The sequence below is a fragment of the Corythoichthys intestinalis genome, chromosome 20 (genome assembly GCF_030265065.1).
Source record: "Corythoichthys intestinalis isolate RoL2023-P3 chromosome 20, ASM3026506v1, whole genome shotgun sequence".
In the NCBI taxonomy this organism is placed as follows: Eukaryota; Metazoa; Chordata; class Actinopteri; order Syngnathiformes; family Syngnathidae; genus Corythoichthys; species Corythoichthys intestinalis.
In genome coordinates this window covers 529,224-557,222 of record NC_080414.1, presented here as the reverse complement: position 1 = coordinate 557,222, position 27,999 = coordinate 529,224, and the positions used below count along the sequence as shown (strand labels likewise).

The 27,999-nt window shown below is 47.3% G+C and overlaps 1 protein-coding gene across 1 annotated transcript; it reads left to right on the top strand.

The window, feature by feature from the left end:
• Positions 1–5: 5 nt before the first annotated feature.
• LOC130908529 (mitogen-activated protein kinase kinase kinase kinase 4) lies at positions 6–26,889 on the top strand. Its single transcript, XM_057824044.1, has 33 exons — positions 6–290; positions 1,088–1,153; positions 3,841–3,897; positions 4,040–4,165; positions 5,859–5,969; positions 6,033–6,123; positions 6,199–6,329; positions 6,510–6,564; positions 6,654–6,732; positions 7,147–7,322; positions 7,390–7,456; positions 7,515–7,713; positions 7,774–7,890; positions 8,104–8,190; positions 8,635–8,850; positions 11,035–11,283; positions 12,095–12,211; positions 12,476–12,706; positions 16,064–16,173; positions 16,244–16,359; positions 16,426–16,517; positions 16,603–16,626; positions 17,708–17,895; positions 17,958–18,060; positions 20,293–20,398; positions 20,478–20,648; positions 20,715–20,858; positions 20,917–21,051; positions 21,130–21,230; positions 24,273–24,422; positions 24,496–24,655; positions 25,591–25,730; positions 25,791–26,889. The coding sequence occupies exons 1-33, from the start codon at positions 234–236 to the stop codon at positions 25,872–25,874; spliced, it is 4,056 nt and encodes a 1,351-aa protein (XP_057680027.1). The 5' UTR covers positions 6–233; the 3' UTR covers positions 25,875–26,889.
• Positions 26,890–27,999: the final 1,110 nt, after the last annotated feature.

Below are 27,999 nucleotides of genomic sequence, written 5' to 3'. Positions count from 1 at the left end.
ACGCGCGCGCGGCCGGCGAATGACGCGCTGTGCGAGGAAGGCGCGCGTCCGTGCAGGTGGAGGCATGTAGCAGTACCTGAAGCCAGCTCGTCGTTGCGTCTTCTTCTTCCTGACGTCGCCCGCCCGAGCGGAAGAGGAGGAGAAGGAAGGGAAGGGAAGGGAAGGGAAGGGAGGAGTAGAGGACGTGAGGACGCTTCCTTCCATCTTGAACGGCGGCGGCGGATTCCGCCGCCATGGCGAGCGACTCCCCCGCGAGGAGTCTGGACGAGATCGACCTGTCTGCTCTCAGGGTAGGTCCGCGTGCCTGCCTGCCTGCTGCGTGCGTGATGCCCAGCACCTGTCCTGTCTTGAACCCTTTTTCCATCTATCCATCCTTTCTCTCCCCTGTGCCCGGTGCTGCAGCTATCGTGCGCGTGACAGATTTCTCGCCGATTCAGGCCGAGCGCGTGCGCGCGTTCACACCTCGAAACGCTTCGCTTGGCCGCACGAGCACGCGCTCGCTCGCTCGGTGTGAATCCCGACGTGCGTGCGCGCGCGCGCACCAGTCAGTTTCCGCCATTTCGCGATGTTGTGGTCACAGCAGCCCGTCAGCCACGCGCACGCGCGTTCCTCTAGCTGAGGAATGTGTGGGCGAGCGCGTGAGAGAACGGCACCTTCTCGCGCGTGCTCGTGGCTCTCCTTTTCTCTTGATGATTGCAATTGCACAACACGCGGCGGCGAGTCTGGACGTGAAGAAAAGGAGGGTGCGACTGACTCAAGTGCGCGTGCGCGCACGCGCGCGCGAAATAAGGGCCTCCAACGTCTCCATCAGTGAGGAGAAATTAGGTCACAGATGACACGCACGCACTCACTCACTTCCTGCTTTTTGCCCATTCCTCATTTCCCTTTGTGCGTCTTTTGCTAGGCCAGCTGCATGCGCGTTTATGCTACCTCACCGCACGGACGGCGATAGACGTCCAATCCATTTGGACCGGGACGGATCGGCAGCGGTCGTTCCCACGGTTCAAACGAATTGGACGTCTGTCCCCGCGTCAGTAGCGCTCCAAATGAATTGGAATGTATTTTGAAGAAGTGTTGACATTTGCAGGACCCGGCGGGAATCTTTGAGCTGGTAGAACTGGTCGGTAACGGAACCTACGGCCAAGTTTACAAGGTGAGACCAGGTTTTGCATCTGAGTCAGCAGACAATTTTTAGGTCCTTTGCCGGTTCCGATTGCAATCTGCGGTAGGGTTCGAGTTTCTTCAGGTGTAATGAAGGTTCTTAAGGGGGCCAAATGTTCCAAAGGTGCCAACCAAAAAAGCTATTAATAGGGTCATCCACATTGTTTAGATCTTCTACTTTAGATTAAAAAAAAGTTCTGGCAGTTTGCCGTAAGGTTGTAAACACATTTTTTTTGCAAGGTTCCGGTTGTCTAGCTGTTCTGCAAGAGGTGATCCGGACATTATGTTGCCCTAGAGACTAAAACATCCGAATCGGGAATGACCGAGACTGACTGAACGGAACGAGACTAAGACTGAGAATCGACGAGATTAAAACTCGAGACCGAGGCCGATTCTTTTAGGCAATCGACACCAGAGCAAGACCTTTGAAATGTGTCAGAAACCAGTACTTGAGTGTACATGAACAAGAAGGTTGGAACTGAGCGAGTTCTAGAGACTTGAACATTCCGCCCCTGCATCAAAAGATTCTTGTAGACCACGACAAGGGGAAGCAACTTCCATGTCATCAAGATTGTATATATATATATATTTTTTTTTTTTATGTTCATCTACACATTTTGCAGTGGCCGTGCTTGCAGCGATGCACCTTTTTTGCTGGTGTTGTTTCTCGCAAGAATCTCAAATCTTGCGCGAAACCGCTCGCGAAGCGGTTCGGATGAAGGCGCGAGGAATGCCGGGCCTGCCCCGACACAGCACCTCACCGGTGCCGTTGTTCTCCAGGTGACGGCTCCGCCTTTTCTCTCCCTACCAGCACGCGTGTGAGACTTTTAGCGCACACGCGTAAAGTGACTATCGCGGGAGCGATTGCGCTGCCTGCGGGCGTCCGTGTTGCAGGAAGAGAGATAAGCAAACAGAGATTCTATCTCATCCTCTGGCTTGACTTTTATTGCCTGCCGCCGCCTCGGTGTCGCACTGTCAACCCGTGGTCACGTTCGATGTGGCCTACCGAATACCGCTGACGCCATACTAACCGTTTCAACTCCATATCGTTACTTAAATAGATCCCATTTTCCATACTGCTTAGGTATGAACCCCAAAATTCCATGTTATTTTTCAATGAATTCTTTCAGTCAATATTTTTGAGCCCAAAAAATAAACACGTTCTCCAATTCTCCCTAAATGAAGAGCAATTGACCCAATATACGTAACCATTGAATGCAAAATCACAGGACGTCCCGTTGATTTGGACCTTTAGGGGCAAATTTGGCCGACCCCACCCACCGAAAAACCCATAAAAGACAACAATGTGCCTGAAATCAAGTCACAATATGCTCCGTTCCAAAGCTATTATCACGTGCTTTTCTTTGAATGTCTCATCGTATGCCCGGCGAAAATCCGACAACCCGGCCAAAAGGCCAAACTCCTCGCGTTCACCTTAGTCTTAACACCTTGTACTGACTCCATTTTGAAAGCTGGAAAAAGTTGACAATTTATTCAGGTCGACAGCAATCAAATGGCAAGGCGAAACAGAAACAGACTCAGGCGAGGAGGCAGACTCGTTCCAAGGTCACCATCTCACAAGTCGACAAAAGGTTCCAGAGAAAAATGACAACAATTGGTTAAACATTTAGTCTTTTTGAAGGCTATCGCTGGGCGTGCTGTAGGCAGAAGAAGGGTGTGCTTGGGCGTTGTTTAGGATTATTGTCTGTTTGTGGATTGGACAGGAGGATTGGGGAGTTACTGTTGTCGGGCTAACGAGGGTTGTGGATTTTGCCACCTCAGCGTCAACGGGGCTCTTATCAGTCGTGTTATCAGTTAGATATCGGGCATTTTCCGATGTTCCTTGTGTTGGGACACGGCGTCCCGCCATTTGCTCTGGAATGTCCGAGGTAGGTAGGTAGGTAGGTAGATGGCGATGTTGTGTGGAGTGCCTTGAAAGGTGGAAAAGCGCTATACAAGTATAACACCATGATTAATGAGGCAACTGAGATGGGAGGTTGGCGCACCTCACCGTCTGAAAGGCACCGAGCTATCAACTTAGTTGTTTTTGTTATCGGGTGTTGTGGTAGTACAGGACGTCCCGCCATTTTTTCTGGACTGTCTGGACGAGCTGATTGTGGGATTTGGTGCAGAGGCTGGCTTGTAGATGTCTTGCCTATCATCTGGTAGTCAGCAACAATCCCGCCCAGTCAGCTGCATAACACGTGGTCGGCTTCCGTGGTCAGAAGGCGTCATGTATCTCTTATGCCCTATGTCAAATATATTCTGCTTGTTTTCCTTAAACTGTGATATAAATGCTATTTATTTTATAATGGGTTTGTTAGAGTCAAACAGTAAATATGACAAAAGGTACTATTCCCTTCACCGGATACAACATTTCAGTGTCGATACGTCTTGAATTTTGCTGCCTGAATGGGCAAAAGTAATCTACAGTCAGTCTATCTCCTCTATACTGCCAGAAGAAGAATTTCATGCTCTTGCGCGAGATGGCAAGCGATCCAGTTGTTTCCATGTTTTGCCGATTGTGGAACAGAACGCGTTCGACTCAAATTCCAAATACGCACAAATGACATCGGCATTACGACCGTTACTGTACGACATTTTTGTGAGGTTTTTCATGCTAGTACTGACCAAATCTATCGGTTTGGGGGTTCCAACTTCTTTGTGTTTGTGCATCAGGGTCGCCATGTCAAGACCGGCCAGCTGGCGGCCATCAAGGTCATGGATGTCACGGGAGTACGTCAAAGACACACACGCTCACACAATCGCAAATCTGCAATAAATCTGCCACATTTGAGCGCAACTGTACACAAAGTCACTTTCACGCCGAGTAATGTGTGTGTGTGTGTGCGTGCGTGCGTGCGTGCGTGCACGTCAGGATGAGGAGGAGGAGATTAAAGCGGAGATCAACATGCTGAAGAAGTACAGCCACCACAGGAACATCGCCACCTACTACGGCGCCTTCATCAAAAAGAATCCTCCCGGCATGGACGACCATCTGTGGGTGCGTACGCTTTCCTTCGGAGGGCCGAAATATTCCGCTCGCGCCGTCGACGGCCGCTAAACTAAAGTACAGGGCCGTCACCATAAATGTATTCATGGATTAGCAAATGAATCATTTATTTTTATGGCCAATCAACTGTTTAGAGATATTGTTGATCTCAAAATTGTTTGCACCCTTTAGTTTCAGACCCTAAATAACCTTCCGCACCCTATTTTTATTTCCCTCATAAAACAAAGGGGAAACGGTATTGTCTTTTTTTGTTGTTAAAAAAAAACCCCAGAATATTCTTTTTTTATATTTATTCACCCATTTTTTAATTTTTTATTAAAAGTTTGGATGAACAAAATTGTAGGAAAATTCTCATCACTTTTGCATTTAATGAGATTTTTTAAAAAGTATTTTGTTAAAAAAATTTAACACTTTGTGTTAGTACAAACATTGACTTCATAATGTATTGACGGGGTGCGGGGCCGATAAATAAAGGGCCTGCATTGTTGTCAAGGTCGTCAAAGCTGACCGAGTGGAATCGCAGACAAAGAGCTTTTTTTGTTGAAAATTCTTGTGAATAAATGCTGAAATCCCTACATTCTTTAGAGATATGGATGTAAAAGAGTCTCGATTCTTGGTTAAAAGCAAAAAAACTGCAGTTAGCATTTATTTTACGTAAATATGTCGGAGTACAATGCTAGTCTGTTAGTGAATGTAGCTAGAGCTAGAAGGTTTACATTATGTAAACAGAATAAAAGCTTAAATCTCGAAATTCTTTATAGATATGGATGTAAAACGGTCTCGATTCTTGGTCCAAAAAAAAAAAAAGTGCAGTTAGCATTTCTCTTACATAACTATGTCAAAGAATGATGCTAGTCTCTTAGCTCTTTGTTGTGATAAGGGGGCTGCCACAATGGCTTTTTCCAGTGAGTTCTTTATAGATATGGACGTAAAAGTCTCAATTCTTTGTTAAAAGCAAAAAAAAAAAAAACCTGCAGGTAGCTTTTATTTTACGTAAATATGTGATGGCCGCCATATGTAAACGGAGCTTGTCCAGTGAAAATTCTCGTAAATCCTTGATTTCTTTATAGGTGTGGACGTAAAACAGTCTCGATTCTGGGTTAAAAGCAAAAAAATGTGCAGTTAGCATTTATTTTACAGTAGATAAATATTGCGAACTATGATGCCAATGCCATAGCGGCAAATTTCTCCCACGGATTTTTTTTTCACGTTTCAAAATGCATGCATGGTACGAAAAATATAATATTTACCTTGAATCCTTGAACAAATCACTCCTGACACAATCCCTCCTGCTTGTATGCGGTACAGCTTTTGTACTTTTTCAACTTAAATCCGCCGTTGGATCACTGCATGTGTTGACTCTGCGAGCGACTGCGAAAAACTGAAGCGGACTTTAGGGTGGCCCCCAAGTTAAAGGCCCGTCAATTATTATGAAGTATATAGTACAAAAAAAAGTCGACGCACGTGTTCGCAGACTGCACAAAATGATGCGGCGGGGCGGAACTGGCCCCGGGCCCTACTGTTGCACGACCCTGTGTTAGCTGACGGTTTCCTTGAGGCGCGTCAGCAAAGATGCGTTTAAGAATCGGAATAATCCCCGAATGTACCTTGGCGGCAATTTGAGTCGGTCTCCGCAAAGTGGAGGTGACGTGTGTTTCGTGCTGACTATTTTTCTGTTTGTTAGCTGGTGATGGAGTTCTGCGGCGCCGGCTCGGTGACGGATCTCATCAAGAACACCAAAGGCAATTCCCTGAAAGAGGAGTGGATCGCCTACGTGTGCAGGGAGATCCTGAGGGTGAGTCGCTCGCCCGTGGAAGCGGGCGGACGGATGGTTAAAGCGTTTGGTCCTGTCCCGCAGGGTCTCACTCACCTTCACCAGCACAAGGTCATCCACCGCGACATCAAAGGTCAAAACGTGCTCCTGACCGAGAACGCCGAAGTCAAGCTAGGTGAGGCGACGGCCTAATCCCCAACCGGCCTAATGCCTAACCGCCCATCGACCATCCCGGCTTGTGGCGTTTCAGTGGACTTTGGCGTCAGCGCTCAGCTGGATCGCACGGTGGGCCGACGGAACACCTTCATCGGGACTCCTTACTGGATGGCGCCGGAGGTCATCGCCTGTGACGAGAACCCGGACGCTACCTATGACTTTAAGGTAAGAAAAAAAAAACCTTTATTCGGTACGGAAGCAGTGAATGAGAGGGAAAAGCGCAAGAACGCCGGCCGGCCAGGATATTTTTAGCATCTAACAAGTACGCGCTGTGAAGCTAGCACGCCGGCAGGCCAGCCGGGACGTTAAGAAAAGTGAAGCTGCTTGTTTTGTCTGTTCCCGCAGAGCGATTTGTGGTCGCTGGGTATCACGGCCATCGAGATGGCCGAGGGAGCGCCGCGTAAGTCGCTCGCTTCGGATAGGTTGGCCGCCCCCCCACTAAATACTAATTGTTTATTCTCCTTTTTTCTTATGGTTGGATCGTCTCAGCTTTGTGCGACATGCATCCCATGAGAGCGCTCTTCCTCATTCCCCGAAATCCCGCCCCCAGACTCAAGTCAAAGAAGTGGTGAGTCATGTGACGCAACTTCTCCAATCTGCAGAATACCATCGTCGCAGTCCTCCAATTTTTAATCCGCTCAAAAATACTGTGTCGATACAACACAGATTAAAAAAAAAAAAAAAAACTTTTTTTTTTTTGTATGAACTGTTTGAGTGTTTCTCCATTGATGGTCATTATTTAGGACCCCCCCTCCCCCCCCCCAACAAATTGCCCCAAAAAGAAAATGACCTGTAAATGCCCCCAAACCAACAGAAAGTGATTTGAAATCAAATGGTAGGGACCCGGAAATGCCGCAAAATCAACAAAACGTGAACCAAAAACAAGCTCATTGCCTGCCATCTAATTGCAGTCAATGGCGGTGAATGAGTTAAACATTACGTGAGATTTTTGTTCAATTTCAAACGTGGCCGGTTGTCCAAGGTCCAAGAAGTTCCAGTCGTTCATCGAGAGCTGCCTGGTGAAGAGTCACGGGCAGCGGCCGAGCACGGAGCAGCTGCTCAAGCACCCCTTCATCCGCGAGCTGCCCAACGAGCGGCAGGTGCGCATCCAGCTCAAAGACCACATCGACCGCACCAAGAAGCGCCGCGGGGAGAGAGGTGATGTGACCGCCGTGGTCACTTGAAAAAAAAAGTATCCCTCCAACACGTGACCTTTGACCCCCAGATGAGACCGAGTACGAGTACAGCGGCAGCGAAGAGGAAGACGAAGAGCGGGACGTCGGGGAGCCCAGGTACGGGCGGCCCGGACCCCGCCCCGCCCGTCTCTAACCCCGCCCCCTCCTCCCACAGCTCCATCATCAACATCCCGGGCGAGTCGACGCTGAGGCGGGACTTCCTGCGCTTGCAGCTGGCCAATAAGGAGCGCTCGGAGCTGATTCGCCGGCAGCAGTTGGAGCAGCAGCAGAACGAGGAGCATAAGCGCCAACTGCTGGCCGAGCGGCAGAAGCGCATCGAGGAGCAGAAGGAGCAGCGCCGACGCCTGGAGGAGGTGCGCGTTTCACCCCGAATGGCTTTGAACGCGCGCCCTCACCATTTTTCCCCACCTTAGCAACAACGTCGCGAGCGCGAAATGCGCAAGCAGCAGGAGCGAGAGCAGAGGAGGCGGTACGAGGAGATGGAACAGATTCGCCGAGAGGAGGAGAGGCGGCACGCCGAGAGGGAGCAGGTACCGCTGGAAATTTTCACGCTTTTAAAGTGATGACAAATGAAAACCTCATTCAATCTAGTCTTGAAAACCAAAACCGACACACCAAAAAGCTCCTTTTCCTGTCTTTCTGCCTTTGGGAGATCTGACGCTAACACGCTAGCTTGGCCTTTCGCTTGCTAACGCTCCACCCTTTTTTTCTTCTTCTTCTTCTTTTCCTCGACGCTTGGTTAGGAGTACATCCGTAGACAACTGGAGGAGGAACAGAGGCAGCTGGAGATCCTGCAGCAGCAGCTACTGCAGGAACAGGCCTTGCTGCTGGTACAGTAACATAGCCAAGCGGGGGCGATAAACGTCTTTCAGTTGTCATTCGCGGGTCTGACATCCCAAACTCTACCAGCTTCATGCTAACATATCATGTGAAAATCCAATTGCAAGCTAAGAGAAATTAGCACAGACCTATCGGTACGTTTTTTTCCCCCACTCTGCTTTGCGGTAATGACCGTAGATATCGCCCATATCAAACTGTGACACATCCGGTTCCATATACGCGATATCTATGGGAACGACCACTTTGACGAGCTGAGCGCCTTCTCTATTTCTTCTCCTTGAGCTCAGTGCCGCCACCGGGCATGTTGTGGCACGACATGGTACCGCACTCCCGATTTGCGGGAAGTCCCATTAGCTTCCGCGCACATTTCATTGCCGTTTACGGTAACGACGTCCAAAAAGATGTGACGGAATGTCTCGCGATTTTGCGTCCAGGAGTACAAGCGGAAGCAAATCGAGGAGCAGCGTCAGGCGGAGCGCCTGCAGAGGCAGCTGCAGCAGGAGCGAGCGTACCTGGTGTCGCTGCAGCAACAGCAGCAGCAGGATCCCCAGCAGCCGCAGCAGCGCCCTCCGCAGGACAAGAAGCAACTGTACCACTACAAGGACCAGGCGCCCGGCGCCCTCAACGACAAGCCCGCCTGGGCCAAGGAGGTACGGGCGGCGGCCGAACTTTCATGTATCCGCGGCGCCTCGTTTCCGTGCTTTTACAGGTCGGCCTTGGATTTTTTCCAGTATATTTTGCGTAAAGATGGCCGTCGGTCACATCGAGCTCTCGATGTTTGTTTAGTTGATGTGATGTTACTTGATGATGTGTGTGCATATTGGTTTTGTGTGTGTGTGTACTCGGGCTGGGCCATTTCTGTTCATTTGACAAAAGTACAACAAAGTACAGAATTGAAATTTTACTGTATCACTAGTAGATGTCCAATCCATTTGAGGTGGGATGGAGGGAGTGAGAGTGGGCCAGCCCCACGCTTCAAATGGACTAGAAATTGAGCCAAGTCGATGGCAGACAATGAGGATAATTCGTGTGTGTAAAAAACAAAACAAAAAACATTTAAATGCTTTAGAAATGCTCCATAATGAGTCAATATATTTGCTGGTCCATAGATTTCATAACCTATTGACATGACACGGGAAACGGGACCGATTCGTAGGAGGGCCTATTTTCAAAACCAAAGCTGCTACCTACCTAAAACCAAGACAGGGACCTACCTTAGCTATATATGAGTCTCCATGAGCAGCGGCATCAAACAATTCAAAGTCGTTCCCTTATAAAATCCCGATGAATTGTTTTTTTATATAAGTATAACACATCTTAAAATGGCTATAAAAGTCTCAGATTTTACACTAGATGCCCAAAAACCACCAAATGCAGAGATAATCATCTATATTTTCAGGATCAATAGCAATATTTAACATATCATATAAGTCTTTGACCAAAATAGCAACTTTTTTTTTTTTTAATTTACTGCAAGTTTTCAACAGCTGATATATCGCTCAATTTAACATCAGAAACTTAATACCAGAGGAAAACATGCAGAATCAATCATAAATAATATGTAAATAAATGATCAATAAATTCTATATACAATCACAACCTATTATAGAATAGAATAGCCCTTTATAATCATTATACACTATATCCTGTTAGCGAATGAGGCTAGCGGCCCCTAACGTAAACAGAGCTTTTCTGGCGAAAATTCTTGTGAATTAACGCTTAAATTCCCGGGTTTTTCATCGATATGGACAAAAAACAGTCTTGATTCTGGGTTAAAAGCAAAGAAACCGTGCAATTAGCGTTTATTTTACGTATATTGTCCAAGTACACTGCTACTCTGCTAGCGAATGAGGCTAGCGGCCGCCTGGCGTAAATAGCTTTTCTGTTTTGGGGATGGCGTGGCTCAGTGGTAGAGTAGTTGTCCCCCAACCCAGAGGTCGTGGGTTTGTTTCTCTGCCCTGAGTATCCTTGAGTAAGATACTGAACCCCACATTGCTCCTGGTGCTGTGTCACCAGTAGGTAGATGGCAATGTAGTGTAAAGCACTTTGAGCACCTTGAAAGGTGTCAAAGCGCTATACAACACCATTTTCTGGCGAAAAGTCATGTGAATAAATGCTTCAATCACTGAATTCTTTGTAGATATGGACGTAAAACTGTCTCAATTCTTTGTTAAAAGAGCAAAAAAAATGGGCAGTTACGCTTCTATTTACATATATTTGTCAAAGAATGACACCAATGCCGTAGCGGTTCCCATTCTCCCATTGATTTTTTTTTCACAACGTTTCAAAATGCATGCATGGTATGAAAAATATCATATTTACCTTGAATCCTTGAACAAATGGCTCCTGAGACAATCCTTCCTGTTTGTATGCGGTGCAGCTTTGGTAGTTCTTTCAAAAATCTAAGCTTAAATATGGCCTGGAAAGAGCGTGTGCCATCTTCGGCTGACTATTCCTAAATGAAGCGCGGCGGCTCGGCCCCCTCCGATTAGGCGTGACGCGAAGAATGACGGAGTGTCACGTCAATATTAATGAAGTCTATGACTCTGCTTTGGTCAAATAAAACTGATCCGTATGGGGAGAAATCCCTGAAACGGTAGCTTTTCTATGTATGGGCAAGTTTTGAAAAGAGAGCGTCATTTTTCGGAAAAATATAGTATATTTTTTCAAATTGTTTAAACTCCTCCCCCTCATCTTTCATATTTATAATTTGAATATATATTTTTTAAATGAAAGAAAACCAAATAATACATTTAATTCTTTCGGGATGTATGTCATTTTGGCCCAGCCCAAGTAGACGTGTGTTGATGTAAATGCTGCCCCCCCACCTGCAGGTGATGCGTCGTGCCCAGAGCAACTCCCCTCGCATCCCCCTCAAGAAGTACCACTCCTTTAGGCACGCTCGAGACCCTCACCTGGACCCCCTCCTCTTACTGCCCGGCTATAAGCCGGCTCGGCGCCGCCCGCCCTCCTACCCCGCCCACGTCAGCCCCTCCCGGGACCCGCTCCGTCTGCAGCCGCGCATCCGGATTACCTGCGCCCCGCCCGGGGTCGACCCTCGAGGCCGCAGTCCCGGCCGGCGGGTCAGTCAGCGGCGGGACCTCGCTAACCCGCTAACGCTCTGAGCAGGTGGCGTGGCGTGACGGCGCTTTCCCCTCTCTGGCGCATCCGCTAACTCTACTAACTAAAGGCTACTCGTTCTCCCGCAGGCTTCTTTCCACTTTCTTGCTCTGTATGCGCTACAAAGACCGACTCTCTTTAGTGGCGACCGGTCGCCGCATGTAGGCCGACGGCAGCTAAAATCAGACGCTCCCTGCGGATTCGCTCACTTGCACGCACAGGCACATTCACCCTTTATAGGGCTCTCATTTCAATACTATGAATTTCAAAAATGAACCGTAATTCTCATGGAAAAGCTCCAAAATCAACAAGAAGTGACCCCAAAATGCACCAAAAGCGACAGAAAGTGACAACAACAACAAAACACAAAAATAGAGGAAGTGACCTGAAAATGCCCTAAAACCAACCGAAAGTGAGCCAAAAAGACATTTTCTGAAAGTCTACCATAAATGCCCCAAAATCAACCAGAAGTGACTTGCGGGAGCAAAGCGCCCCCGTGCAAATAATCCAGGAATGGCATCTTGGACTATATTAAATTTTGACCGACATTTACAAATAATGACGTAATCATAATGAATGATGTTAAGGAGTACAAATAGTCACGTGCCCTATGAAGAGCGAAGTGGATGGCCGCCATCGACGGCCGATCCGTTCGGACCGCAAAGGGCCGGCGGCGACGGCCGTCCACGGCGGACCGACATGATCATTAACCGCTGCCTAAGGGTGACCGAGTCGCGTCCGACGTTCCGCTGACGACGTTCTCTCCCGTTACAGCACAAAGCGTCCAACCGGATCTCGGACCCGTCGCTGCCCCCCCGCTCGGAGTCCTTCAGCAGCGGCGCCATCCAGCAGGCCCGCACGCCGCCCACGCACCGGGCCGTGGAACCGCAGGTGCGTCTCGCGCTGAAAACTTCCTTTCATCTATCACGGGGATTCGCCGGATGAGCGTTAGCGCGTGACAGATTTTTGGGCGAGAAAGGGAAAAACCACCCGACAAATTGATTTGTCTATACATCGGCCAAATGTGAAGGTTGCCTGTGATGCATGTTCTTCTCTCTCCTTGATCACCGACGCATCCGCTTCCCTTTTCTCCCACTTGGTCTTTTCCCATTTCCTTCCTTCTTTCCTTGGTCTGGGGCGGGCGGGCGGGCGCAGATGGCGCACCTGGTGCAGGTGAAGAGCCCGGGCCTGTCGGGCTCTCAGTCGCTGTACGACCCGCACGGGGTGTCCGCCCCGTCGCCCTCGCGCCCCCCCGTGCCCCGGCAGAACTCGGACCCCACCTCCGACACCCCTCCTCCTCCCCTGCCTCTGGCGCGTCTGGCGCCCCCCCTCGACAAGCTGGACCGCAGCTCCTGGCTGCGGCAGGACGACGACGTGCCCCCCAAGGTCTCCGTCCCGCATGTCTTCCCGTCTTTCATTTGTTCGTTCCATTTCAAAACACTCATCCAAACATTCAATTATACAACATAGCATCATAGACTTCATAATATATTGACGGGACGCAGGGCCGACTAATTGGCTGCCTATCTCCGTCAAAGCTGACTGAGTGGAAACACAGACAAAAGCTTTTTATGTTGAAAATTCATGTGAATAAATGCGTAAATCCCTCAATTCTTTATAGATATGGACGTAAAACGGTCTTGATTCTTTGCTAAAAGAGCAAAGAACCGGGCAGTTAGCATTTATTTTACGTAAATATGTCGAAGCACAGTGCTAGTCTGTTAATAAAAGTAGCTAGCAGCCGCCTGATGTAAACAGAGCTTTTTTTGGCCAAAATTCTTGTGAATAAATGCTTAAATAAACAAATTCTTTATAGATATGAATGTAAAACAGTCTCGATTCTTGGTTAGGAAGGAATCTTGCCTTCTAGCCAGCCTGCCGGACCCGCGTCGGCGCAGCTCCAACGACCCGGGCCGGCGGGACAACGACATCGCGGACAAAAGCCCAAACTCAGCGCGTTCACCTTAGTCTTAACCCTTTGTAATGACTCCATTTTGAAAGGTTTAAAGAAGGCTCACCAAAAACAAGTTGACAATTTATTCAGGTCGACAGCGATCAAACAGCAAGGCGAAACAGAAACAGACTCAGGCGGGGAGGCAAGGTCACCCTATCACACGTCGACAAAAGGTCCCGAGAAAAAATGACAACACTTAGTTTTCAGTCTTTTGAAGGCTCTCGCGGGGTGGGCTCTGGGTAGGAAGAAGGGGGTGTTTGGGATTATTGTCTGTTTGTGGTTTGGACAGGAGGATTCGGAAGTTACTGTTGTCAGGGCAACGAGAGTTGTAGATTTTGTCACCTCAGCGTCAAAGGGGCTATTAGAGTCTTGATAGTTGTGTTATCAGTTGGATATCGGGCGTTCTCTGGTGTTCCTTGTGTTGGGACAGGGCGTCCCGCCATATGTTCCGGATTGTCTGGGAGAACTGATTACGAGAGTTGGTGATACAGACGTGGGCTTGTCAGTGTCAATCTTGCTCAGTCAGTTGCATGACGCACACGTTGGGCTTCCGTGATAAGAAGGCGTCATGTACCTTTTATGCCCTATATTCTGCTTGTTTTCCTTAAACTATGTTATAAGTGCTATTTAAAAAATATATATATATATATATTGGGTGTGTTAGACAAATACAAACAGTCGATCAGTAAATACAAGAAAAGGTACTCCTTCAGTTAAAAGCAAAAAAACGGGCAGTTAGCATTTATTTTCCGTAAATATTATCATATTTACGTAAATATTATAATTATGACGCCAATGCCGTAACGGTTATCTTCTACCATTGATTTTTTTTTTCACAACGTTTCAAAATGCACGCAGGGTACGAAAACTATAATAATGACCTTGAATCCTCGAACAAATTACTCCTAAGACGATCCTTCCTGTTTGTATGCGGTACAGCTTTCATACTTTTTTAACCTAAGTCCGGTTTTTGGATCGCTGCATGTGTTTGAGAATAACTGCCACCGACTGAAGCGGAGTGTGGGACGGCCCCCTACTTGAAGGCGTAGCGCATGTCTGGGGAATGTGTCCCGACAATATCATTCTGAAGTCTATGGTCGAATCATCGTCGTTCATGTCGTTATCCACAATCATGACAGAACGCGAGTCATATCAATTGTAAAAAAGAGGGATCAAAAATATAGTGCGTGAATATTAAAAGTAGGGAAGAATATGGTAGCATTTTTCAGCCTATACTGTAAGTCGCAGTGTAGTAGAAGTCGCGCTAGCCGAAGAATGCACGGGGAATAAAAACATCATTCGCGCTGGAGTCATTCAGTCATTTGTGGATGCAGTGGTCTTTTTTAGTTTAGCATTTTGGACCAAAACACTTATTAGTCTTTAGTCATTTCAAAATGTCTTTGCCTAGTTTTAGTCCACCAAATCTTATATGAATTTCATCTAGTTGTAGTCGACAGTTACTCAAAATGTTTTTGTCTGTAAAATGCAAAAGATTTCATGAACATAGACAGATGAACACATATTGTAGCATCTACATGGACAACGCCAACTTTGTGATGATAATACACTCGGCACATCATTTTCAATTAAACCTACCAAGAAGCCATAAACTGTATGTAAAAAAAAAAAAAAAAAAAATGTCGGAGCATTTAACATCTCCTAGATTTACTAAGCAGAAAAAACCAAGTGGTTCTGCTTGAAAAGGGGTAGTGTTTTAAAAGGACGCTCGCCATTCAGGAGCTAATACTAACACGAATGCTAGGAGTTACATTTAGCGTCTGATGATCACTCAGCACAGACCTTTAAAGGAGAAAGCGACATTGCATATTCTTTCTTAGACCAAGATAAGAAAACAAATCTTACCGCGTTCCGAAACAAGCAAGATGGATACAATGCTAACTTCCGGCGAGGAGAGTGAGGCGCAGCACATCTCACGTGACCCAAACACTGCTACGATGCAAGCTGAAGCACAATATGAAAATGTCACACATTGTGAACATAGAAACCAGACACGGTGTCGCATTTTTGTCTCGTCTGACGAAAACTGGCATTCGTCTCGTTAGGTTCTAGTCTTATAGAATAGATCAAATAGATTATCTAATAGAAATACGGGACGCTCCCCCTCGCGCCCAAAGCTGTACAGCCGAGAAAAAAAAGGGAGATCGCCAAAACTCCTAAAATGCATAGAAATGGATCTATTCATATCAATTCTGTATTGGTTGAATACGGAACGCAAATTTTAATTCCCAAATACGGATCGTTCTTTATTTCAAGGGACCAGTGGCAAGCCTACTTCCCGTCATTGTCATGAATAATTTGTTGCTGCGTGCATGAATGGGTTAAACACTAGATAAGGCTTTGCTCTCTTGGTCTTGTTGCTTTTGGGTCACTTTCTGTTCATTTTGGGTGACTTCTGGTGTCACTAAACATGAAATATTTCAACATCCATTTACCTACTAACTAATGAACCAATTTGCCCAAATTTTGCTCTAAAAAAACAAAAACTCATAAATACCTTTTGTTTCAAGGTGCTGCTATTGGTTATTCAAATAAAATAAACAGATAAATGCGCTTTATGATGGATACTGTTTTGCATCATCCATTTAAAACAGAAAAAAGAGAAATAAATGAGTTTTATTTTCAGGAAAATGGCAATGGAATACAAAACAAAACAAAAAAATCAAATATATAAGCTTCAAACGGATTGGACGTCTACCGCCGTATATGGCACTGAAACCTACTGAATTCCTTGCCTGCACTTACCGTTGACTGTTGTTGTTCCCACCCAGGTCCCGCAGAGGACCACGTCCATCTCGCCCGCTTTGGTTAGGAAGAACTCCCCGGGAAACGGTCCCGGCCTCCTGGGTCCCCGTTCCGGAGCGCACCTGATCCGGGCCAGGTCCGCTCCGTTCTCACGCGTTCACGCTGGCAAAATGCCATCCGTTTGATATGCGCCGGTGTCGCCGCAGCAACCCCGACCTGCGGAGGATGGACGTTTCCTCCGACGCGCCTCTGAAGAGGACGAGCAGCGGCAGCTCCTCCAGCTCCAGTACCCCCAGCTCGCAGGGGGGCTCCAACGAGCGAGGTGCCGACCATTGACGCGTCCGACCGGTCGGAACCGTGGCATTTTTATCGATTTATTTGCGTTCAGCCAACGCGGCCGGGAACCCCGAAAGCTCGGCGCCGACGTCCGACGAGCCCAAAGACGACGGCAGGGACCCGTCTAGGCCCGGCCGGCCCGCGGTGAGTTGGCGCGAAAGCGGACGGACGCGGCGCCGACGTTTCACGCTCTTCTTCTCTTTTCTCCATCTGTCGTCGCTTCCATCAGAGCTATAAGAAAGCTCTGGACGAGGTCAGTGGTGCGAGCGCATTGGCATGTTAGCCAAGGGCCAGTTGAGAGGTTAAGAATGCGGCCCTTAGCCCCGCCCGGGGGCAAAGTTTGAGCCCCTCCCGCAACACCTGAAATGTGTCAGCACATGTTTTTTTTTTTTTTTTTTTTTTTTTTAGATACTCAGGTTTGTCCAATGCAACCCTGCACTTTCTCCCTGTCGCTTTTAAAGACACACACGCCCGGTTGGCCTCACCTCAGGTGCTGGACTGTCAATCTTGACGCCATGTTGGATGTGGCAATGAGACCATGACTCAACTTCATTCAGAAAACCTAGCCCTAGCTTTTAAGATATTACTATCTAATATAATGATTTTTTTGAACCCTTATTTGGCACTCATTGACGACGCTAGACGCCCAATCCATTTTGACTTTTATAATTATAGAAAAAAAAAAATACTCAAAGGATGAATACTTTAAACATATTTAAATATAATGGTAATTGTTAATATTTTGTAATCACTTTTTTGTCATTTAAAATGAATACATTTATAAAGGCCCAAAGGTCTTAAGAGTCAACTTTTGAATAGCTGTCCAAAGTGGGGACCTCTGACCTTTTATTATTGGGGGGAAAAAACGTTTATTAACCGGTTAAAAGATTCATTTTTTTTCTTGCCACATCCAACGTGGCTGTCAAAATGAAGTATTGCCGTAACAGACTGTCCCACTTCCTGAGGTCTGTTTGGCTATTATCACTGCCCTGACCTCCACATTAGAAAAGTTCCTTGACCTTTGACCCTTGATTTCCAGCATGCAGCACGCCCCGCCCCACCACGCCTCACCCCTCAGAAAAGAGTACCGCACCTTATGTACTTTTCCTTTGTTTTTGTTTTTTTTAACTCATCGGCCGCCGTTGAAGGCAAAAGGTGTCGGCGAAAGATCGTATTTTATTGCCCGTTGACGGCGATGGACGTCCGATCCATTTGAACCGCAGGGCGGTGTACGACCTCCCGGTTCAAAGGGATCGGCCGTCTATCGCCATCAGTGGCGCCAATGAACCCTGTTCGCCCCAAAAATATGATTCGAGCGTTTGCGTCCCCATCAGGACCTGACAGCGTTGGCCAAAGAACTCCGAGAATTGCGTCAGGGCGAAGAAAGCAGCCGTCCGCCCGTCAAGGTCACCGACTACTCTTCGTCCAGCGAGGAGTCGCACAGCAGCGAGGACGAGGAGGGAGACGGGGAGGGCGGCGCCAACGACGGAACCGTGGCCGTCAGCGACGTCCCGCGCATCATGTGAGTCCTCCTCGCTTCGGCTCGGCCGAACAAAATGGAGACGCCGCCCGCTCGTCTTTCAGGCCGGCTGCCGGGCGAGGGGCGCGGGAGTCGCCGGGTGTGACGGGCGAACGCGACGACTCGCACGACGACAACTCTGGAGACGGCACCCTGATGATGCGCGAGGTGAGCGTGCCGGTCGGGCCCCGTTTATGTGTTTTTTCCAGAAGCGCGTCGACACTTTCTTGCCGACGCCTCCAATCCCCCCGATTTGGTGCGGCGAGGCGCCTCCCCTCTCATTGTCGCCACGCAAGTAATTTGAAGCGATCCTGGTGCGTTGTGTTAATCCAGCTCCGCTCTGGAAACAAACGTGAACCCGCGCTCGATTCCTCTCCTGACCGACCTCACCGTTCCATGTTTTTTGGTGCTGGATGATTAACTTTTTGCTCATGTTTTGGGGTTATCCCCATATTAAAAGATCTGCATGACATGCGCCCTAAGCCAAAACCACAGTCCGATGGGGGGGTCACGTATTGGTCGTCATTGTGAGTATGGAGGCGTCCGGCCGAGGTCGCGGCGTGCTCGCATGGAGCGGCAAAAGTTCCTTTTATATTTTTAAAAATATAACAATTCCGGGCAGGCGTGACTGCGCGAGCCCAGGCCGAAAATGGCGCACTCTCGGCGGCCTGGCGAGGACCTGAGAGAGGGCGAGCGACAGGAAAATAGCGGGCCTCGGGCGGACACGCGAGAACCGGATGGGTGACGCGGGTGACGGCTCGAGCCCGAGCCGAGGATAGCGGGCTCTAGGCGGACACGCGAGCCTGGCTGCAGGGGTCTGGGCCAAAAACATTGGACTTTTCATGTGTCTGCTACAGTAGAAAGCGCTCTGATGCAAAATGGCCGCCAGGTACTTAGGCCGCAGACTACGCCTGCAGACATAACCGTCATATATGAAACATCTACGGGTATTCCTATAATCTGACATCCTTTATTCCAATGATGAGAGACGTTTTTTTCACAATGGAAGAATTTTAATGTCCCCCCAAAAAATTATTATCTCTTTTAGTTTGAATTACCTATTTCAACAAATTCACTCGTTTGGGAATCGTGAAGGAATCTGACCTTTTAGCAGGCCTAACCACCGGACCCAAGCTGGCGCAGCTACAACAACCCGGCCAAAAGGCCAAACTCCGCGCGTTCACCTTAGTCTTAACCCCTTGTACTGACTCCATTTTGAAAGCTGGAAAAAGGCTTCAAAGCACAAGTTGACCATTTATTCAGGCCGACAGCGATCAAACGGCAAGGTGAAACAGAAACAGACTCAGGCGAGGAGGCAGACTCGTTCCAAGGTCACCATATTCAATTCAATTCAATTCAATTTTTATTTGTATAGCCCTATATCACAACAAGGTTGTCTCAAATGGCTTTGCAGAGTCAATATGATACACAGTCAGAAACAGTAGATGAATTAGATAAAGTTCAAGTCCTGGGCATCCCCCATCTTAAGACCCTCCATGTCGGCAAGGAAAAACTCCAAAAACCCTTTGGGAAAAATGAGAAACCTTGGGGAGAACCATAGTCAGGAGAGATCCACTCCTAGGATCGATTGGTTAAATATTCAGTCTTTTTTAAGGCTCTCACGGGGCGGGCCGTGGGCAGGAAGAAGGGTGTGTTTAGGATCATCTTCTATTGCAGTTTGGGCTGTTTAGTTCGTGCATCACGGTTGCTGAGTCACCGTTACTGGGGCAACCGCAGTGGGAAATTTCACCCGCCTCAGCGTCAAAGGGGGTCTTGGAGTCTTGTCAATCGTGTTATCAGTTGGATATCGGGCGTTCTCCGGTGTTCCTTGTTTTGGGACAGGACGTCCCGCCATTTGTTCTGGACTGTCCGGGAAAACTGATTGCGGGAGTTGGTAGTGTAGACGTGGGCTTGTAGACTTGCTTCGTCAGTGTGTATCTTGCTCAGTTTGTTGCATGACGCACGCATTGGGCTTCCGTGATAAGAAGGCGCCATGCATCTCTTTATGCCCTATGTCAAATATTTTCTTCTTGTTTTCCTTAAACCATGATATAAATGCTATTTATTTTATATTGGGTGTGTTAGAGGTATACAAACAGTCGATTAGTAAATACGAGAAAGATACTATTCCTTTCACTTGCAATATTTGACTTGAATTGAAAATATTTATTTCTAAAAGGAATGATTTCTTCATTGACTTTCATAGGCCTCTAATAGCAACACAACTTTGCAAGTAAAGGTGTACCTTTATTTTTGACAAAGGATTCTTCTTTTAATATTGCAAATCCCTTTAGCAGTAGGGATGCCGACCTCAAAGTTCCTGCGCGGACGTCCCGGAGCTCCGCCGTCCAGTCTGAGATTTTGAGCGGCTAAAAGAGCCTCTTTTTTGCGTGTCCGCAGTACGGGACGGGCGGCGGCGGCACCAAGGCCTCCTTCACGCCGTTCGTGGACCCGCGGGTGTACGGGACGTCCCCGACTGACGACGATGACAACATCTCCGCTTCAGGTGGGCGACGTTCGCCGAAACGACCAATTTATCGGAGGAGAAACTCCCAAAAATGACGGGCGGCGTGGCGGTCTGGTAGCGCTGTTCGCCGACGAGCTGCTGAAGCAGGAGCAGGCGCGGCTGAACGAAGCCCGCAAGATCTCGGTGGTCAACGTCAACCCCACCAACATCCGACCGCACAGCGACACGCCCGAGATCCGCAAGTACAAGAAGCGCTTCAACTCGGAGATCCTGTGCGCCGCGCTCTGGGGTGAGGATTGTCCCGTCCCGTCGCCGTCGGACGGAGGGAATTTGACATGTTTTCCCGCTCGCGCAGGGGTCAACCTCCTGGTGGGAACGGAGAACGGCCTGATGTTGCTGGACCGCAGCGGGCAGGGCAAAGTTTACAACCTGATCAACCGACGACGCTTCCAGCAGATGGACGTCCTGGAAGGTCTCAACGTGCTGGTCACCATCTCAGGTGGGTGCCCCCGACGAGTGCGACGTCCCGTGAGAAAAGTGGCATTTCTACCTTTCAGGCAAGAAGAACAAGCTGCGGGTCTACTACCTGTCCTGGTTGAGGAATAGAATCCTCCACAACGACCCCGAGGTGGAGAAGAAGCAGGGCTGGATCACTGTGGGGGACCTGGAGGGATGCGTCCACTACAAAGTCGGTACGGAGCTCGCGTGGCGTCGACCGACAGACTGACCGGTTCGGGGCTCCGACGTTGACCTCTGGTCTCTGACCGCAGTCAAATATGAAAGGATCAAGTTCTTGGTGATCGCCTTGAAGAACGCGGTGGAGATCTACGCCTGGGCTCCCAAGCCTTACCATAAGTTCATGGCCTTCAAGGTACGTCTGTGTTTTGTGCCTCAATTATCTCTCCCAAAGGATGACGACTTGACGCTTCTACACTTTTTATCAATTTTAATGATTAAAAAAAAAAAAGTAAAAAAAAAAAAATTCATATAAAATACATAAAGATCGAAAAATGAATGGGACAATATTCAATATTTCTTTTGGATTGAAAATGATAAATAAGTTTGTCCTTTTCGTTGATGAAAGAGGATAAAAATGAGCAATGGCTATTTACTCTTTAGCTGTCATCGACTTCCCATCCATTTTGAACAACGCAAAATAATATTTTCCCTTTTTTTTTTTATACAGGAATACAGAGTTTTAATAGTTATTGACGCAGACATGACAACGAAATTACGTTCGATAAGTGAGCATCAGGCCGCTGCCGGTGAAGCGCGCCGCCAGCTATCTACAGTATCCCTTTTTCAGAAATGATAGAGCAGTTGCAGGCAGATTACCGTGAACACGCATATATCATAAAACATAGCAGGGATATGACACGACACACAGGTCACGTGCAGGAATTTTTTATTCGACAATAAGGAACTTCCCAGTCATGTCTGGTAGGAGGGGCAGTGATACTTTGAAAGGACCAAAGTGGATTTGGGGGGGAGGTAGGAATGTGTGTGTATATATCAGTATTTGTGTGTGCATGCTGACAAAATAGGAGTCACAGAACGTTTCGACCGGTCTTGGGAGGAGAAATCAAGGACGTCAGATAAGTACCATCTGCGTGGCTCGCCCAGGACGAGGAGGCGGGGGGTCAGGTAGGGGGATTTTAAGCAGAAATTAAGCCGAATGGGAATTTAGAATGTCCCAAAAAAATACGGTAGTCCTCAGTCAGATGCGCACACCAAGGCGAAAGGCAAACCTCAGTTCCCGCAAGTCTCTCCCAACAATCGCAGTTTGTCCCTCAAATTCCACCAGTTGGAACGCAATGTTCTCCATACATCTCTATCCCTCCCTGGATTGAGCCGTGGAAGCGTGGATTAATGTACCAATCCGGGCCGGTCCTCCGAAGCCTTGAATAGCCCCGTTAAATCAGTGGTCAATTAGCCAATTTCCTTGAAAGCTGCCGTCTTGGAAACTCTCCGGTACAGTAGGACACCTCCCAAGCCAAATAGGAGGACCTCCGCGACCATCATGCCAATCAGCCAAATATCCTTGAAGCAGGGCCGGCCCAGCCTATACGCAGACTATGCAGCTGCTTAGGGCCACTAGGGGGCCCCCAATCTGGCAATTGTTAATGTATTCTATTTTGTTTCCTACAGTTGGCTTTATTTGACTTTTGTGAGTTTTGAGACTTGATTTCAAGCTTAAAAAAAAAAAAGTTCTTCCTTAACTTCTTTCTTTCCTCTTTTAGAAAAAGGTTTGACGCTATCTACTGTAAGTACTGACAATCATTTGGCGTGAGAAGTTTGAAGTATGCAGTGCAAATAAATCTGATTAACATACAAAATATGGACGTACAGTATGGGTTGGATTGCATGTATGGGTTTCACGGTACACTGACGAAATGGTGGGCCAAAAATATGGGCCCCTTTGCATTCTTTTGCTTAGGGCCCCCAAATGGCCTGGGCCGGCCCTGCTTGAAGTCTTCCACAGATAGAACTGTGAGACAGGAAGGCTGCCAGTGGTTCCATGAATCCCGCACGTAGCCCGCCGCAAAGGTCCCCTCCGGGCAGGACGGTTCTCCCAGAGAGCCGTGTTTTGTTGAAAAAAATCATGTCAATAGTGCTGAGGGACCAACTCATCAAATCCATATTTCAACTTGAGAGTCCGCAGCAGCTGGTCCACAGAGTAAAAATACAAAAAAAGCTGACAAAGTAGACTGACAAAGATGGCAGTGCGCAGGAGAGGAGGTGAAACACGTTCGCCCCCGTCCAAGGCAGGAAGAACCAAATTATACTTCATAAAGATGACAAAATAGATGAATAAGACAAGGTTCATTTTTTAAGAATGAATAAATTAGAATATTTTCTTTTGCCCTTTTTTGTTTATTTATCAAAAACAAAAAATAAGGTGAGAGAATAATGACTATTTGCTGCCATTGAAAAATGAGCCCATAAAACTGTGATGATGAATTGTGATACAATTGAGAAGGGAGTGAACCGCGGTGAAGTCGTTGCCTGCCATTGATGACAGTAGACATCCAAATATTTTAAAGCGGGAGGAACGTCGGCTCACGTGTCCGTGCCGTTCTCGGTTCGAACTGAAGGTATCGCGCCAGCCCAACCGCCGGACCTGCTCTGGCGCAGCTCCAACAACCCAGGCCGGTGGGATCCCGACAATCCGGTCAAAAGGCCAAACTCCGCACATTCACCTTAATCCCTTGTACTGACTTCATTTTGAAAGCTGGAAAAAGGCTTCGAAACACAAATTGACAATTTATTCTGAGTCATCAGCAACCATACAGCACAGAGGAACCCAGGCGAGAATCCAAGGTCACCATATCACAAGTCAACAAAAGGTTCCTGAGAAAAAAATGGCAACGCTTAGTTAAACGTTCAGTCTTTTGAAGGCTCTCGCGGGGAGGGTCGTGGGCAGGAGAAAGGTGTGTTTGGGCATTGTTTAGGATTATTGTCTGTTTGTGGATTGGACTGGAGGATTTGGGAGTTGCTGTTGTCAGGGCAATGAGGGCTGTGGCTTTTGCCACCTCAGCGTCAAAGGGGCTCTTGGAGTCCGATCAGTTGGATATCGGGCGTTCTCCGCTCTTCCTTGTGTTGGGACAGGACGTCCCGCCATTTGTTCTGGACTGTCCGGGAGAACTGATTGCGAGAGTTGGTCGTGCAGACGTGGGCTTGTAGATGTCAACGTCAATCTTGCTCAGTCATAAGAAGGAGTCATGTATCTCTATTCCCTATTCTCTGCTTGTTTTCCTTAAAATATGGTATAAGTGCTATTTATTTTATATTGGGTGTGTTAGAGCAATGCAAACATAGACGGTGCCGACGAGAACAGATACCATCTCCTTCAGAATGGATCGGTGGTCCGTCGCTGACGATGGCAGCCTCTGAGTTAGAGTATATTTGTCAGTCTTTCACAGAGCTGCAACACCGCCCCCTGCTGGTGGACCTGACCGTGGAGGAGGGCCAGAGGTTAAAGGTCATCTACGGCTCTAACGCCGGTTTCCACGTGGTAGACGTCGACTCGGGAAACCCGTACGACATCTACATCCCTTCGCACGTGAGTTCCTCCGTCCGTCGCTCGCTCGCTCGGTAAGTCGATTGACTGGAGTTTTTCCATTTTGGGCCATCAGATTCAAGGTCAAGTGACGCCGCACGCCATCGTGGTTCTGCCCAAGACGGACGGCATGGAGATGCTGCTGTGCTACGAGGACGAGGGCGTCTACGTCAACACGTACGGACGCATCACCAAAGATGTGGTGCTGCAGTGGGGCGAGATGCCCACCTCTGTCGGTACGCTCTTATATAGACGTCCAATCGTCAGCCATTCAAAAAAAATCTTTCCGTCACTAGTAGATGCGTTGGCGGCGTGCTCGTGCAGCCCTCCCACTACAAATGGAGGCGCATGAGTGGTCAAATCAACAAATACACAATCAAATCATTCAAATCTTAATATTGCAAAATGTATTTCGATTTTCAGAGATGGACAAAAAACTATCAAAATAATTTTTAGTAAAATCAATGTTGAAATGAAGTCGATATTTGACTATCAGTGATTCTCAATTATTTTCTGTAATGCCCCCCCCAAGAACACGTAAACATTCCAAACCCCCCCAACTGTCTGCTGCCACTGTAAATATACTGTAGTATCATTTGTATATAAAATTGTAATCATTATAAGTACACCTCTGCATAGAATTGTTTTTTTTATATAAAAGAAAAAGTAATATAGATCAACTTATAACAAAGTGTAAAACAATGTAAAAAAAAAACACATCCATAATGTAGAAATACACTCGATACATTTTGCTGTCCGCTGCGAACATTTTTACCAACATTTTAAACTGACTGGTCTTTCCTCGTCTCCCACTGTACTAAAAGTCAAAGCCAAAAGCCAAATGCTACATACGCTTCGTCCTATTTCCTTGTCTTAGCTTTTCATATCTGGAGTGCTTTTTGCTGTGTGCTCTTGTTTGGTTCAAAAATATTGCGTACACGCTGAAAATAAGAGCGGCACTGCCACCCACTGAGTAGATGTGCAACTACACTTTATTCTAGTATGGTGAAAAAGTATCTTCCCCAAGGTCACATGCGCCACCTCCAGCATCGCCCACTATTTGAGAAGTACTGGACTAAATGAATCAAATATTTTTTAATATTGAAATAAACGGAAAGGGAGTAGACATTTGAAAGTAATATGACACCCTGAATTTTGTATGTCACGTTAGCCTACATCCACTCCAATCAAATCATGGGCTGGGGCGAGAAAGCCATCGAGATCCGCTCGGTGGAGACGGGACACCTGGACGGCGTCTTCATGCACAAGCGAGCTCAGCGCTTGAAGTTCCTATCTGAGAGGAACGACAAGGTGAGCGTTTCCGTCTTTAGCTCTTCCGAATCCGAACCTTGACGCGCCGCTCCCCGCCAGGTGTTCTTTGCGTCGGTGCGTTCCGGAGGCAGCAGCCAAGTCTTCTTCATGACCCTCAACAGAAGCTCCATGATGAACTGGTAACCACGGCCGGATCCGCGTGACGCCGAGCGGCCTCGGAGCGGCGGACGGGCCCGTAGAGGCCGACCGCTAAATGAAACGTTTTGGCTCGCTCTTCGCCCCGGAAATAAAAGCGTTTTGGAAGGGAGAAGAGGAAAACAACCGAGTCAGAACTCATTGACGGCCGTCCGTTCGGATCGAGATGGACTCGTCCGCCGGGCAAAGAGAACCTACGTAAACAGAAAAAGCTGCTTTAGGAAGGTTATCAAAATGAGTGTTCTAGAAATGTTGTCCGTTCTTTCTTTATGCACTACCAAAAACTTGTCAGGGGGGAAATTTCTGTTTGACATTTTCCTTGTCGGCTATTTGGCCGCCATTGACCGCCGTTGAGACATCCCATCCGTTTTGACCGAAAGGGTTTACGCGCGGTCAAATAGGATTAGACGCCCGGCGTCGTCGATGGGAGTCCGTCCATCAAATCGCTGCCCGTTTTTTAGCTCGTGATGAGACGTTCAAAGAAAAGCTGAGCTCTGTTTGGAAATGAGCAAATTTCCACTCTGTTTTAGTAGGAACGTCGCCCTGACCGAGGTGGGTCGATTGGCGTTTGTCACCTTTTCTGGACCTTTGTTTATTAGTCCCGCCCACTCAAAATGAATGGGACATCTAATGTCGAGTGATGAGCGACAAATGCCGATTTGAACTCGTTGTCGGCGAGGGACGTTTTCCTCCGCGCCGACGCTCGCTTTTTTCGTCGGCCGTCACGTTTTCGCCCTCCGTCCGGATATCTGAAAAATCTGGTTGTCGTAGAAATGTTTTCGTAAAGCGGGGGGGAAAAAACACGACTAGCATTAACTAAAACGTGACTGAATTGTAGTCTAGTGAGGATAATGAACTAGAAAAAAACTTCTGGAAGTCACGCACATGCTGTTCGTTCCTCACTGATAGCGTCATTTGTTTCTGAATTTCTTCAAGTTTGGCCCCCACGTTCCTGCCCTAGCACAAACTGGACGTTTTTTATTTTTATTTTTTTTTCTGGCATTCTGGCCTGTCACGTCTCACTCGCTATATATTTACAATGTATATCTTGAGTTCTCAAAAAAGACAATAAAAAAAAAAAATCATGTCCATCAAAGTTTAGGAGTCTTTCTACGGATTAGAAAAAAATAGCTATAACACTTTCTAAAGAAAAACATTGGAAAAAAAGAAGTTTTTATTGTGATCTTTGTATTGCAATTTTTTGTATCAAGACTGTGAACGGCTGTCACTATACTATGTGCGTGTGCGCGGATGAGTGACATGAATGTGCGTGCGTTTTCACCTCATCTGGAATCGAAACGACAACCTCAATCTTAGGACACGCATCTGTGATGTAACAATTTGAAAATAAACGTCCTGTTCTTGTACAGCAAAAATCTCTTGTTTTTATTCGGGGGGGGGTGGCGCGGGGTATTATAACTTCTCAAAATGACACCTAAGTGAATTGAATGTGAAGTAAGTCACTTGGTGCTAGCATTCAAGTCAATCCCATTAGTTTGGTAACAATAAATGTATCGGACAAGGGCGTAGGTTTGCAGAGGGACGGTAAGGACAAAACACTAGCAACTTTTCAGGATACCCAAATTGTCCCCACCAACTTTTAAGCAAACTAATTTGCATTATATAATGTGTTCAGTTATATAGGTCATTTAGATTGTCTTCCCATATGTTGTAAAGACGGAACTGACCCTACCATTATGTTCAGACTTACACAGGGGTGAAAGTGGCTAGAATTTCTAGCCGGAACTCCCCGACATGAAGGTTGCCACGGAGCCAGAAATGTTTTGGTTTTTTTTTTTTTTTGGGGGGGGGGGGGGGGGTCAAACCTCCTAAAACTACTGAAATGCAAAGAAAACTGTTTTGGCACAGTTATTTCTATAACACATACAAAAACTGATTTTCATTCAAAATTGTATTTTTTCAATGATTTGCAAAATAAAAGTGAACAAAAACAGCAATAACCCCAATCTCCATTTCCTAATTTTTATTTTTCCTCATTTCCTCACATACTAATTGCCAAATCTCAATTTTAACTACTTAAGAACATAAGATGTATATTAAAATTGAAGTTAATGTAAACATTCACTTTTACTTTTTTTTTTTTTTTTAATAA

Excerpts from the sequence above, each read along its gene's own strand:
- LOC130908529 (XM_057824044.1), top strand. The coding sequence starts at position 234 with ATGGCGAGCGACTCCCCCGCGAGGAGTCTGGACGAGATCGACCTGTCT. Across the intron at positions 11,284-12,094 it reads GCCGCAGTCCCGGCCGGCGG|CACAAAGCGTCCAACCGGAT; the intron begins GTCAGTCAGCGG and ends CTCCCGTTACAG. Across the intron at positions 25,731-25,790 it reads TATCTGAGAGGAACGACAAG|GTGTTCTTTGCGTCGGTGCG; the intron begins GTGAGCGTTTCC and ends GCTCCCCGCCAG.